The 14,416-nt window shown below is 39.0% G+C and overlaps 2 protein-coding genes across 2 annotated transcripts in view; one reads left to right on the forward strand and one right to left on the reverse strand.

Annotated features, from left to right (window-relative positions):
• Positions 1 to 14,416, forward strand: part of LOC114464959 (voltage-dependent calcium channel subunit alpha-2/delta-4-like) — a 77,715-nt gene that overhangs the window by 36,302 nt on the left and 26,997 nt on the right. The window lies entirely within an intron of this gene.
• On the reverse strand, positions 1,739 to 3,584 carry LOC114464964 (leucine-rich repeat and transmembrane domain-containing protein 2-like). The gene is made up of 3 exons (XM_028449652.1): positions 3,473 to 3,584; positions 2,628 to 3,311; positions 1,739 to 2,223 (listed from the first exon to the last, which is right to left on the reverse strand). Exons 1-3 carry the CDS (start codon positions 3,516 to 3,518, stop codon positions 1,739 to 1,741), a joined length of 1,215 nt encoding a protein of 404 aa, XP_028305453.1. The 5' UTR covers positions 3,519 to 3,584.

Here is a 14,416-nt window from a genome sequence, read left to right on the forward strand (position 1 = left end):
TTATCTGAGCGATACATGCTACAATTGATTCTGAGTTGAGGAGTTTCTAAACAATGACAAACATGAAGTTCCTGCAAAACAAACGCAAAAAACCCATATCTGACAACCTTAGGACAGCAGTGAATAGACAATATAATGACTTTTTGTTGGAAAATAAACAAATTAAATGCACTTCTATAAAAGTACTTAATTCACTAGATTGTATCTGTGTTTCATTTAACTTGTTATTTTTCTCACTATAAGGAATATACTGTACACACAAGCTCATTCAAAGAGATATTAATCTAGCAGCACTAAAACTATCTCATCTCTGAGACTGATCCATGTGTTTTTCTTTCTAATAACAGTTGTGATAGTTTCATGACTTGGGATTTTATTCCATGGAAAAGAACAGGTTTGGCAAAAAATACAATTTATTATATTCAGCATAGTTAACAGTCCTTAAATGAACCTCAGCTATCAGTTCATGTGCTTATCTCAGAAAATGAATCCCCACATAAAACTCAAAGCTAACGATTACTGAGACAGATTTTACTCACTTATTGATTTTTATTATTTATTGGAGTTTGTAGTTCTTGTAGAGTAAGGGTTTTCCACTAGGTGGCAGCACAGCTCCAGTTTTACTTTGACTTCATTGAGTTTAACTGACGCTCATAAACCATGGTACATTAAACACTGATGGAAAAAGGTTTCAAACATAAGGGAAAAAAAAAATACTTTTGGATCTTGTGCTGAAGCTGCTACAAAGACACTGTGAAAGAAACAAAATGAGGTTTGTTAGGCTTTAAAACCACAGCTTGCCTTTTTAGGGTGTCGCGATCAGGGTTGGGGTCAATTACATTTTCAGTTATCCATGTTCAATTACAAATCAATTACGATTACAGTGACCAGCATTATTTTCAATTACAATTCAATTACAATTAATTTTTTTATCCTCAGAAAGTCAATTGCAATTACATTCTCAATTACTAAAGTTTAATTAGAATTAATCACAATTACTGAGCCTAAAGTGACTAACCTAATACAAGTGAACCTTCCTCTTGTGTTAGCTTTCTGTAAGCATTTCTTATTAAAAACGGGTTCTAAATCAGCTGTAAAATACACTAAAAACAAATATCTATCATCTAATTTCTTTCCTATCTATTGGTTACATTGTTAGGCTTCCTAATCAATGAATATATAGGTTTTAATATTTTTGGTGTGGACATCTGAGCCTCTTTTGTATCAGTATACCCTATTGGTTTAAATTTTATTAAATTGTCAATTGTGGGAATGCTTGATATGAAACATGTTCTAATAATTGTTGACTACATATGTGTAGAACTGTACATATAGAATTGTATCATGGTTCCCTAGTTTTGCATTAAATTGTACAGTAATTGACAATTTTTATAGAATTTTCATCTAAACTCATTTACAATTTAATTACAACAGATTTTTTTAAATTACAATTACAATTAGAATTATACCATAATTGTAATTAATAATCAATTATGCAATTACAGTTATAATTGACCCCAACCTTGACTGTAGATGCAGGCCGATATAATCTGATACTCATTTATTGCTGATATCAAACCGATATCCAATATCGATATCGTATTGGGACACCCTTAGCAGTGCAGCCAGGCTTTGCCGAGTAACCGTCAACACAGCAGCTCTGAGCAGAGACCTCATATACAGTTTAAGTGATGAACCAGGGGATGAATCATCAGGAGAGGAAACACCCACGTGTGGATCAGAAACTGCTGATTCGATAGCCATGCACAAAGCCGCATGCCTCCTTGGATGGAATCTCCTGCAGCGAGGCGGGCGAAGACATCTGCCCGTCCTCCAGGTCCGTGTCAGCAGAGGACTCGGCTATCAGAGGCTGTCCACGGTTCTTCATCTCCCTCTGGTAGCGAGCCATCAGCGATGCATAGATGCAGCCGTAGGTGGCAGCCACCACCATCATGATGCACACTGTTCCGCAAACTACACCTGCAACGATCTGCGTCCCATGGGCTCTGCGCACGCTAACTGGCCGGTAGCGTTGGCGCACGCACTCGTCTGTGCTGCTGATGCGACCGGGAGGGCAGGGAGGCCGGGTGGCGTGACTTATCAGGACGCCGTCTTTGGTTGGATTCTGGAGGCATAAGCTGAACATCTCTGTGGGGATACTTCGGATGTCCCTGTCCTTCAGACTCACGGGAAAACTGCACTGCATTGCATCTACCTGTCCATCTGTGGCAGACATTATAAAGTGCAGAGGGGGGGAAAAGTAACAAAGATGAAAACTAATGTTATGGTCTTTAACATCTACTCTGTGTCTGACAAAGACACATCATTTATAACCTTTCAGAGATATGAACCGTAGCCGGATACATTTACAGATGTAGAGGTTGGTAGGCTGTTTTTTTTTTAAAGAATAACTAAACCCCAAAACCATTTTTTTCTGCTAAATCCTTGTGGTTTAGTTACTCTTTAAATGCAGAGAGCTTGAAGCTGCTGAAGCTTTTTTTTGTCACATTTATTATGGTCTTTATCTTTTGTGATCAGAGCACATTCTATATCCAGCAGATTTCCTCTTGTAATTCTTTTCATTGCATAGAATTACAACAAGGAGGCATTGAGTGTTTGAGTCTTACCTCTATAAATCAACCACTCCAACCAATGCTTGAAGTCCTTCAGCTTGCAGTCACACTCCCAGAGGTTTCCCAACAGCTGGAGCTCCTGTAAGGCTAGTAGAGGTTCAAAAGTGACTCTGTCCAGGGTCCCTAGTCGGTTTCTGGCTAAGGACAACCACACGAGTCTCTGCAAACCATCCAGTAGACCCTTTGGAAGCCACAGGAGGCTATTGGAAGACAAGTCAAGCACCCGCAACTGGCACAGACCCTTGAAAGCATCTTTGCTCAAGCCAGTGTTTCCCTGACCCACGTCATGGCCCTGGACCAGGATGGAGCTGTTGTTGATGTCAGAGGATGCCAGATGTATCCCAAGAAAGTTTGAGGAAATGTTTAACCAGTGCAGGTGGCTGAGGATGGAGAATTCTCCTGGCTGGAGGGTGGAGAGGTGATTGAGGGAGAGATCCAGGATCTCCAAGCTGCTGAGGTTCAACAGCTCTTCCTTCCCCAGAGAGGAGAGATTGTTCTGGGGTAGACGCAGAGCTACAATGTCTTGTCCCAGCATGCTCAAAATGGGAGTCAGAGAGAGAAGACCAGCAGCCGAGCAGTCGGTCGTGTTACTGTAGCAAGTGCAAATACCAGGACAGCCTGCGACGGAGCCCAGAAAGCCACAAAGAACCGACAGCAGCACGAAGAGCGACACGCAACCTGAAAAAGACCAACAATGCTGACTGAATACCTAATGAAGGCATCTTGACAAATATTTTACTCTGTTTTTATTTGATGAACTGATACATTTTGCTCAATTGCATGAAAACACTGATCCACAAAAGCTGATGTAAGGGATCTGTTGAGAAAGTGTCACTCACCCACATCCTCCCCATCACTTTGTCGGCACTGGTACGGTTTCCTCATGTCTGCCACATAAACTGTGCTGCCCGTTCAGGCTGGCACTCGACTGTGTGTTTTCTGTGCCAAATCACACCACCATCCAGCGTCCAAGAGGCTCCTTCAGAACAAACAAAAGTGAACAAGAATGAGATGACCCATCACTAATTCATTGTTAGGTCAATGGCCTGCTCCGACATCACTGCATAGTTGTACAGCAATAGTGATTATCAAAATAAACAATTCTTAAATAGCAAATAGCAACCGTGGCTCAGGTGGTAGAGGAGTCATCTTCTGATCCAGAGGTTGGGGAGGTCGATCCCAGTATACCTGTCTATGTGTCGAAGTAAACTTGAGCAAGACACTGAACTCTAAGTTGCTCCCAGTAGTCCACTATCCACTTGCACGGCAGCTGTGTGAATGAGCCGATATTGTAAAGCATTTTGAGACTACTTCAGTGTGGGGATAAAGCGCTGTATAAATAAAGTCCATTTTACCATATTTTTTTTCATGTGTTTTTGGTTTTGAATGTTTTGTCCTTCATTGGTTATTGCAGTGGAAATGGGATTATTTAATTGGTTGAGAGCAGTGGCGCCTAGATTTCTCTGTTCCCAAGCTACTTTTTCAATGAACATATAACTATGTGTGACACTGTTAATAAAAGTTTGAAATTATATTAGGAAAGACACAGGATTAGGTCTCAAAGCTGCTCCTTTGTAGACAAAAGCACTGACGCATTTTCAACCTGGCAGATCCACGTACGTACAGTACATTGTGGTGAACCAGGGTTTGTGGGCGGAAGGAGTAAAAATTTACTGGTCAAACATGATGGATGTATTAGGGCACCCCTGGTCAAAAGTATCACTCAAGTTGCTGACAAAAGCATGGTGACAATCAGGTGGCCTTCCAGCATTTTCATTGACATTCTTTGACTACATTTCAGTCTTCTTAAGCATCAAACAACAAACAGTTACTAGTAAAACTGTATATCATGGATTATTGATATTTAAATAGTTGCAGGCTTTTGTCCTATAAGTGCATAGGGAGGAAAGGTATATTCAACATGATTTTCTACCATTAAAATAGATTTTTGATGCAAAACATGTTCAGATAACAACACAGGAGAAGATACCCCAGTCGGATTTCCTGTGTTCATGCATCCATTCAAACATGTAACCCACTGTCATGCCCCAATGCCATGTTACTTTTTAAGGGTTTTCATAACTTCCGCTGCTGTTTGCCGGGTTACATGCGTGGGAATGCTGTGATTGTATTTTTACCTGCTAAGAGCTCACAAAAAGCCTGTAGGAGTCCAAACACTGACTAAACGCAGTGTAAGTTTCACTGTTACACAACAAGGATCTCCTAGGAGAACTGTGCTAACATGTGGATCTGTTGGGTTTGAATTCACACTTCATTCAACTAGACAAAATTACCTTAAAAAGCCTTACCTTTACCTTTAACTTGGAAATATTGCTCAGTCCAATCCGAATGGTGGAAAATAGATAGTTTTATTAAAAATAGGACTTAAAAAAACAACTTTTCTATTAAAGTAAGTGTTTTTTAAATCAAGCTCTGGTTTTTTAACCTCCCTGTCTCCATGAACAGTACAACTTAATTCAAAGGATTAGGTGCAGTGTGCTGTATGGGCAGATTTAAGAAACATGTGCAGCTTAAAGGGCCTGCCTCACTGCTCTTTGCTCTTTGTCCTTAATCCTTTTCAGTCTGCCTTACTCGCTAAAAACACACACAAGACTCTCGACAATGGAGTGAATTTATCTGCAGGTTTTCTAGCAACACCGACATGGGAATTCTGTTTTCATCCTTACCTCTGATTCCTGTTCACTGTAGACACAGCACATACACAGCACATCATTTATAAAGCCATTGAGGGGAAAAAATGCCTTTTATTGCACAAAGTTTCTCCCAGATGATCGACAGCTCCTAAGTTTTCCTGTCCCTTAACATGAAGTCTGGGTGTCACTACTGCACCACCTCTCCCTCCACTCACCATCACTCTGCCACCCATTGCCATCAAACATCCTTGGTACTCAGTGTCAGAGCTCGAATCCCACCCTTTTGAGATTCCTTGCAAGTTCTTTTTCCAATTTTCTTGTATTTGTTTTATGTCATATTTTGCATTTTATTGTTTAATGAATGAACAGTGACAATGTCCTTCAAACAGTAACTATCATATTTTCCTGAATATAGGTTGCACAGATTTATTTCATTTCATTCATTTCATTTATTTGTTTTTTTTTTTTGTGCAGGGTCAAGAAAACAAAAGAAACAAAAAAAAACTATTTGTGTACAAGGAAACTCCAACAGAGACAAACAATCAGAGATGTTCAAAATAATAGATAGGATCCATGTACACTTATAATAGTGGGAGGGAATAACTGACAAACTAATAATCAGTAACTTGAGATATACAGGTATACAAAGCAAAATACCAACAATGGTAATACATTCCATTCAATTTAAATTGCATTTAAACACACAATCCACAGATTTATTGATAGCTTCCAAGAAATTGACTGATAAGTTACCGTGGGCTATAAGTCAAGTGCCTGGATCTGAGGCTGCTTTGAATTAGTGGTAATTGGCACTTTTTCACCCAATAACATGCCCTTTTTCCCCAAAAGGTGTGCTATTGGTGTATTGGTGCCAACTGTCTATCAACAGATCATGCCCGGGGGCGGGCTTTAGTTCCGGATACATTATGATAAAGAGTTTCACATCTTTCCCGTAGGTTTGTACTTAGACCTCTTTACTACTCCATGCATATCAGTCCATTTGCTTTTTATGGTGTTTGTTTACTATAATCAGGCTGCTGCTAGCTTGATTAGCTAACTTTCCATTAGATTTACTTTACCGGGTAGAACCCAGACACTTCACAAAACCCAACCTGGCAACGCAGCTTCAATAGCAGACGCCTCTCCTCTCTATAGCTGTGTTTCCAATACCCTTGAAAATGCGCAAAATCTAAATAGCGCAATAAAAACTGGTAATGAAAATGCCTGAATTTTGAAAAAATACTCAAATATCGATAAAAAGTTTTGACGCTTTCATGAGGAGGAATTTCAGACATTTTGATATTAAGATGTGTTGCAAAAGCGTCATGGAAACACTTTTTCAACAAATACACGTCGCAGAGCGTGACGTACCTCGTCACATGACCACTTCTCTCCGAGCAAACATGACGTGTACAGAAGAGGAGACCCGGACATTTCTTAGCATTATACTTTAAAATCATTAGTGCTACATTAGACGTGAAACAACAAAGGAAAACAGAGTGTTATAAGGAGGTTTTGAGCGTCTGTCTTTCTGCAGAAAAGTCTCGTGGGATGAGATTTCACGGGAGTTATTATGAGACTCCAAAGTAACATTCAATGGAAACACGTTCAAATTGTAATTATACTTTTGTCGACATTAAGAAATTACTTTTATTCAGTGAAAATCTGTAATGTAAACCCAGCTATTGATGCTTCATGTAAGAAGTGAAAGTAAATAATCAAGTACAGAGGCCTAAAAAACCTACATAAAGTGTTTGTATATTGGATTACTTCTAATCTCTCTTTCGCTGATATCTGCCTAATGTTTGTTTGTGGTCAGACGTGCAGAGCGAAGCTATCCAGAGAGTTTCCCTGTCGTGGTTGTTTTCCAGGGAAGGAGAAACATGGCCTCAAGGCCTCTCTGTGGTTGAGAGCTGCCTTTTGTTGTGTTGGCACAAAGATGCCAGCCACTCTGCGTGCCGTGTAAAGACGCCTTCAGGCTTCGTTTGAAATAAGCAAACAGCAGACGTTACAATGCAGGTAGAAAAGTGGGCTCTAAGGCAGTTGGGGAGAATAAAAATGATTCAACTTTATCAGCACAAGGCCAAACAGTGTGAGTTTACGAGGATATTCTCTGTGAATGCAGATTTACGTATGAACCTTTATTACAGTATTAGGAAGAAACATCTTTACTTTAGTTTTGGCTTCACTAACAATCTATTACTTTTACTGTAATCTGTAGCTAGGTAAAGGACTTTTACCATCACACCCTAATTAATATGAGTGGTTAATTAAGTTATTGCACTCCTCCATAGTATAAACTTGCACAGGATGGAGGACACTTGACCTTAACAGATACACATACATTCAGAGAGTGGCTGTGTTCAAAATGGCATACACAATGAGTATATACTGTCTACTATATACTATAAGTATGGTTGGGATAATGACAAATGATGACCATTTCTACTGAACTATACAGTATTTTCAAGTTTCCCAAAATGCATTTCAAACCTAGAACGACAAAAACCTGAAGCACACTGAGGCTAAATATCTGTGTTGATTCATCTGGTCATTTGATCCATTAAACTTGCAGAAACACATTTCATGCTGACATTTGAAAGATTTTTGGAGACCCGCCATTGTGCTACTGACCAAACTTCTGGGTAACTTCAAAACAAGAGCCCCATTTACAAAAGCGTTAAAAAAAGTAATGGAAGACAAGTAGAGATGCTTTTGTTTTGAAAATGGGACGTTTGAAACCGGTCCCACAACATATATGACTAGTGTACCCACCGTGCACACTTCAATAATGTCCCAATATAGTATACATCTGGGTATTTCTTGCGTACTCAATCTTTCCATACTATATAATGTGGAAGCACTACATACTAATTTTGACGTCAACCCTTAAAGTTTAAATTGCTTCTGACAGGTGTGGCTTTGACCTTTAAGAGAAAAACTGGGGGGAGAAGAGTCTGTGGGTTTATTTTGTTTGTTGATGTTCACGGGCTTTGTGGTGTTTGATTTCTACACTGATGTTTGTTGATGGTTGAAATCGTAGCTAGGCTGTGTTTGCTTTGCTTCAGTTCATGTTCGTTTTAGCCCGACTCATTATGTCGCTAAGGCTTTGGCTTATAGTCCCTTCTTGTGTATTGCACCACTTGTCTTGTAAGTGTGAAAGTGCTGAGAGAGGGAGTCAGGGTTGTGTAATTGCATAATTGATAATTAATTACAATGATGGTGTAATTATAATTGTAATTGTAATTTATATCTGTTGCTGTCGTAATCATAATGAGATTGTAATTGAGTTCAGATAATTGACTTTGTAATAGTATTTGCCATGAAAATTCTATTCTACACATACAGTATGTAGTAAACAATTATTAAAACATGTTTCTAATCAAGCTTTCCCACATTTTAATCTTTGAAAAAATATTAAAACCTATATTTTCATTGATTAGGAAGCCTAACAAGTTAACCCAATAGATAGGAAAGAAATTAGATGATAGATATTAGTTTTTAGTGTATTTAACAGCTGATTTAGGACCCGTTATCATAGATGCTAAAAGAAAGCTAACACAAGAGGAAGGTTCACTTTTATTCGGTAATTTATTTCAGGCTCAGTAATTGTAATTGCACTTTAGTAATTGAGAACGCAATTGTAATTGACTTTCTGAGGATACAAAAAATATTGTAATTTAATTGTGTAATTGGAACTGAACAATATAAATGACACCAACCCTGTCTGACAGTTTTTAGTGACACTAGCGTTTTCTGTGGAATATGCTGTTGGATTTGGAGTTTTTATTATATGGAATTTTAGCACTACATCTACAATACGCAGTGCAATAACAAGAGTTTAATCAGCTGTGAGACACATTAAATCATCAAGCTGAGAGTGTCAGAGGATGAGCGAGTGTTTCATCAGACCTGCAGAAAATGTGACCCCCGACATCTTGCAGTGTTGATGATTGTTTCAGCAGCGAGAGAGTGAGCGAGAGCATTAACGTGTTTATGGAGGCAAGAGAAAGGATTTACCCAAACGCCATCTCACCTCACGTTAATCCTGCTGACGGAGTTGATGGATTCAGAAAACACAGCACAGAGCCGCGTCTCCAGTCCCAGAGTTGAGTACTCAAACACAGTAAAGCAGGGGCCGCTCTGTCATAGTGGCTTGTGTTCATTAGGAGCTGATGTTGCTCCTGGCTGCTTTTCTGCTATTCACCATGGATCACTTCATTCATTTGTCTTTCTGAGCCCAACCTCGTTGCTGTCCTACTTGGCATCTCGTACTTTGGGCTTGTATTTATGGAGAAAACCAGCACTGATGATTAATGCCGGTGGAGCATTTAGGGACAACCTGAAGTCTAAAGATTGGTTTCACTTTAAACTGTTTTTCTATGAGTTCTTCAGCTCACATGATATACAGGATGGAGTCACTTGGATAAGCTTTAGACTGCAGGTAAATACTAAGAAGACTGAAATTATGTTTCAGCCTTCACATGGTACTGACGCAGACCCATCGCCAGACCTCGGTCTTTAGAGGGGCATGTAAAAAGCATGGGTGGGCACATTTATTATTAGTTTACATTTTAATTTTTAGCATCACTGACACAATTCCATACTCAATATAATGGGCTCAGATATATACAGAGGCACTGATTTGATAATTTGCACCAAGCTGGCACAATATGTTGCAGTTTATTCAGGATACATACACCTTCAGGTACAGTGGGGGTCCCCGGTCTCTGGAACCTTTATTTTGGGGGTTGTGGGCTGAAAAGGTTGAGAACCACTGCTATAGAGGTTTCCACAATTCAATGCTGCCTGGTTGAAATGAACATTGCAGATATATGTCATTCCATTACGACAAAAACATCATTTGAGATATTAACGACATCGCCCCTCTGACATGAATGGGCACTCTTGCGCGAAAGCTCTTGCGCCAATGCTGTTGCGCGCACACATTAATGCTCTTGCACACACACACTGACTCTCGTGCGTGCACCGCTCTTGCACGCACACACCAACTCTTGCGCACACACCAACACTCTTGCACACACACGCTGATCCTCAAGCATGCACACACCGACGCTGTTGCGTGCACCACTCTTCCAAACACACACCAATGCTCTTGCGAGCGCACACCAACACTCTTGAGCTTTTTTTAATTAAAATAAAATAAAAACCTGTGTCACAAGTGGTTGGGCACAATGCTTGTGCTGGGCGGGCCGAGCCCCCCATGGCCCGCCCCTAGCAACAGGCCTGCACTGACGGCAACTATGAAAGTACTCAAACAGAAAGGGAAGATGTCATACAAACAGGGTGCATTGCTGAATATAACAGTCATTAACTTTGAAAATGATCTGCTCTCTATTCAAAGATGGAGAGTGGATAGATAAGTTGTTTCACTGTTAAACAAGTCCTTTGTCAGTTAGAGGCTGATTCTGACTCGGAGGTCATTTTGAATACGTGTGCTTCTTTTTCCATCTGTCCATCTTTTCTTCACTTCATCAGCTTTTTGCCCTTGTGCATTGACTTTCTCACATATGGTGTTTTTCCTGCCTGTATTCACATTTGTGAACACTTGCAACATTTCCTATTGCTTGAGAAATGAATTTATCCACTCTTGATTTAACGCTCTTTGTTTGGGATCTTTGTAACTCAAGCTGGGTTTCCATTACAGATTTTTGCAAAATAAAAGTGATATTTATTTGTACAAGTGCACGTTGAATGTGTTTCCATTTAAGGTTGTTTTGGGCAGAAGCCTCATAACTCCCGTGATATCTCATCCCACGAGACTTTGCTGCAGGAAGATGAACGCACCGTATTCCTTTATAACACACGTATTCCTTTGTTGTTTCATGTCTAATGATTTTTAAGTATAATGCAAAGAAATGCCACGGTCTCCTCTTCTGTTTACACGTACCGCGCCATGTTTTCTCAGAGAAAAGTGGTCTTGTGACCATGTACGTCACATTCTGTGAAGTGTTTCCATGGCTCTTTTGCGTCACATTTCAATATCAAAACGTGTGAAATTCGTCCTCATGAAAGTGTAAAAACTTTTTAGCAATATTTCAGTGTTTTTTCAATATTCTGGTGTTTCCATTACCAGTTTTTATTGCGCTATTTCGATTTTGCACATTCCGAAGGGTGATGGAAATGTAGCTTCAGTTTTGGATTGTGCAATATCATATATGGTTTTGTTAAATTCTTACAAATGTAAGAGTTTTATTATATCGAGCAGGCCTTTCAATACCATTTGTTGTCGCTAGGTTTATTTTGTTTTTTAAAGTATTTTATGAACATATTTATAATGATATGTAGGACAGTAATGTGTCTGTTTCATTCATAAGTTTGGGTGTTTGCAGTGGACACTTTGGAGCATAGTGGGAGTAGGTAGCATTGGGTGTGAAAGCCGTCAGCACTTTTGAATGTGAGCAGAGGTTGAAACAGCTTGTCAAATGCACCATCAACAAGATTAGACGCCGCCCACACAAAGCAGCGGGTCGCAGATTAAAAAGTGCACTCTCAATCCCTGAGTATCACAGGCGCCTGCTCAGGAGTCCAGATGGTGCTGGAAAACTGCCTCCAGAACCAGTTCAGCAAAAAGCCATCCTCACAGTCACACTCACCTTCATCACATACAGTATATGCACTGTTTGTTTTTTGATCAATAGGCTTTCAGACAAAGGAAAAAAGTAATTCTAAGTAACAAAATGTTAAGAAATAGAGGTAGAACAGATCGACTTAAATGAAATGGTTTGGATATTTCATGACGGGGTTCACATTTTATATTCTGGCTGCAATAAATTATAATTAAAACCTTATTTTGTTTTCTATTGACCGCTAATTCACGTTTTTACTGTCGCTCCAGACTACAAGTGGCTCCTTCAATTTGAATTGAAAAATGTACAAACTTATAGTCAGGAGAATACGGTAAATATTTACTGCTTGAGTTCTTCATTAATAATTACCCGCTTTCCACTGGCAAGAGAAAGCTTTCAGTACTTCAAACTTGCCTTTGAAATTGGGGGGAAATGTATCAGTTTTAACTGATTTTAGAATTAGAAATTAAGTATGTTTAGAAAAAAAAGTAATCCTTGTCAGCTCTAAGTTATCCTCTCGTCACCTGCCAATAACAATTTATTTTTATGTCAAAAATGTTATTTCCTTGTCTTTTTCTATTTTTCAAATCAGTTGCATATGGACAACAAAATATTTTATTAAACCAACTGTATATAATAAAGAGAGTCTATTTGTACGATTACCAAAGTACACGTACGTAGCGTCTTAGGGTTAGGGTTAGGTTATAACCCAATATCGCAACAATTTTTAGGGTTCGGTTTAGGGTAAGGTTTAGTATTTGTCACGTGACCTAAACTGGCCAAATATGGGTGCTGTGTACGGATAGAATGTCGGCATATTGATCCGGCAGCCGTATGGATAACCACTGTCTATAATAAATGGCCATGGGTTTCTGCAGACACACGATAGAGTTGTGGTGAATGGGCCGATAAACTGAGTCAAACTGAATATTGATATACTTTGGTAGTTTCTGATGGTTGAACAAACTTCTTGGTGGACGCCCTACACGTGCACATCTAGTGTTCAGCATCACACAGGTTTAAGGGTTCGACTCAGGTGATACAAGGTCATCTAATGTCTCCTTATCTGTAAATTATTTTCCAGTAGAGGGTTTAACAGCGTCTGTCTCAAGTGCAGAGATAACAGAGAAGAGCAGATTTGGCCTCAATTACATTTTTCAGTTACAATTATGTTTTCAATTACCCATGTTCAATTACAATTCAATTACAATTACAGTGACCAACATTTTTTCCAATTACAACTAAATTACAATTATTTTTCCGCCACAGAAAGTCAATTACAACTACGTTCTCAATTACTAAAGTTCAATTAGAATTAATCAAAATTACTGAGCCTGAAATAAATAACCTAATAAAAGTTCACCTTCCTCTTCAGTTCAGTTTATTAGCCGTTTGCAGTAAAACCACATTGGGAAAAAAATGTGCAAAGAGCTCAAAGTGCAGTGAACATTTAAAAAGACAAACAAACAACCAACAATCAATCAATCAATGCCACTAAAATACTATAATGTTAAATACTGTACAATAAAGAGTCACATAAAACCACATAAAATACTATCGGGTCGATTCTGTGTTAGCTTTCTGTTCATAACGACTCCTAAATCAGCTGTAAAATACACTAAAAACGAATGTATATCAGCTCATTTCTTTTCTATCTATTGGTTACCTTGTTTCCTTCCTAATCAATGAAAATATAATATAGATTTTAATTATTTTGGTGTGGGCGTCGGAGCCTTTTTGTATCAATATACCCGTAAATCACTGTGGTTTTTAATTTGTGCATCACTTGGTGGATAATCACATCCCTATCAGTTCAACTCTTCAGCTTTTAGTCAGAGTGTGTTTATATAACACGGATCAAACTCTGTTTACTCTTAGAGCGCCACCACTGATCAGCTGCACGCTGAGTTATGAAATGTGAATAAAGGAGCACGCACACACACACACACACACACACACACAGACACACACACACAGACACACACACAGACACACACACACACACACACACAGACACACACAAACGCACACACACAGACACAGACACAAACACAGACACAGACACACACACACACACACACACACACACACACACACACACACACACACACACACACACACACACACACACACACACACACACACACACACACACCTTTAACTTGTTTATCAACCAGGGAAGCCACAGATTAATATCATTCAAGATGAAAGTCCACACTTCATCTTTTATTTTGTCATCCTGTTATCCAATACTTCCTGATTTATTCCACAGCTGTAACATCAGTCCTTCATTACATTCAGGTTTTTCTGGAGACGGGCATCAGTAGTAGAGTACAAATGGAAAACTGTAGCACAATAAATGTCTCTGAATCAGAAGAAATAACATATCAATAAATTAACTAAATTTCAGATTCATTTTGGTGGATTTTATCCTTAATTTATCAATATAAAGTCCTTTTTAGAAATCTAAAAATTAAAATAATACCTTGTAGGGCTGGGCGATATGGACCAAAACTCATATATTGATACTTTTTCTCAA

Source organism: Gouania willdenowi, chromosome 6 (assembly GCF_900634775.1).
Source record: "Gouania willdenowi chromosome 6, fGouWil2.1, whole genome shotgun sequence".
NCBI classification, from domain to species: Eukaryota; Metazoa; Chordata; class Actinopteri; order Blenniiformes; family Gobiesocidae; genus Gouania; species Gouania willdenowi.

Coding starts and splice junctions, on each gene's coding strand:
- LOC114464964 (XM_028449652.1), bottom strand. CDS start 3,518: ATGAGGAAACCGTACCAGTGCCGACAAAGTGATGGGGAGGATGTGG. Junction 3,312..3,472: donor AAGTGATGGGGAGGATGTGG/GTGAGTGACACT, acceptor GGTCTTTTTCAG/GTTGCGTGTCGCTCTTCGTG. Junction 2,224..2,627: donor GGAGTGGTTGATTTATAGAG/GTAAGACTCAAA, acceptor TGTCTGCCACAG/ATGGACAGGTAGATGCAATG.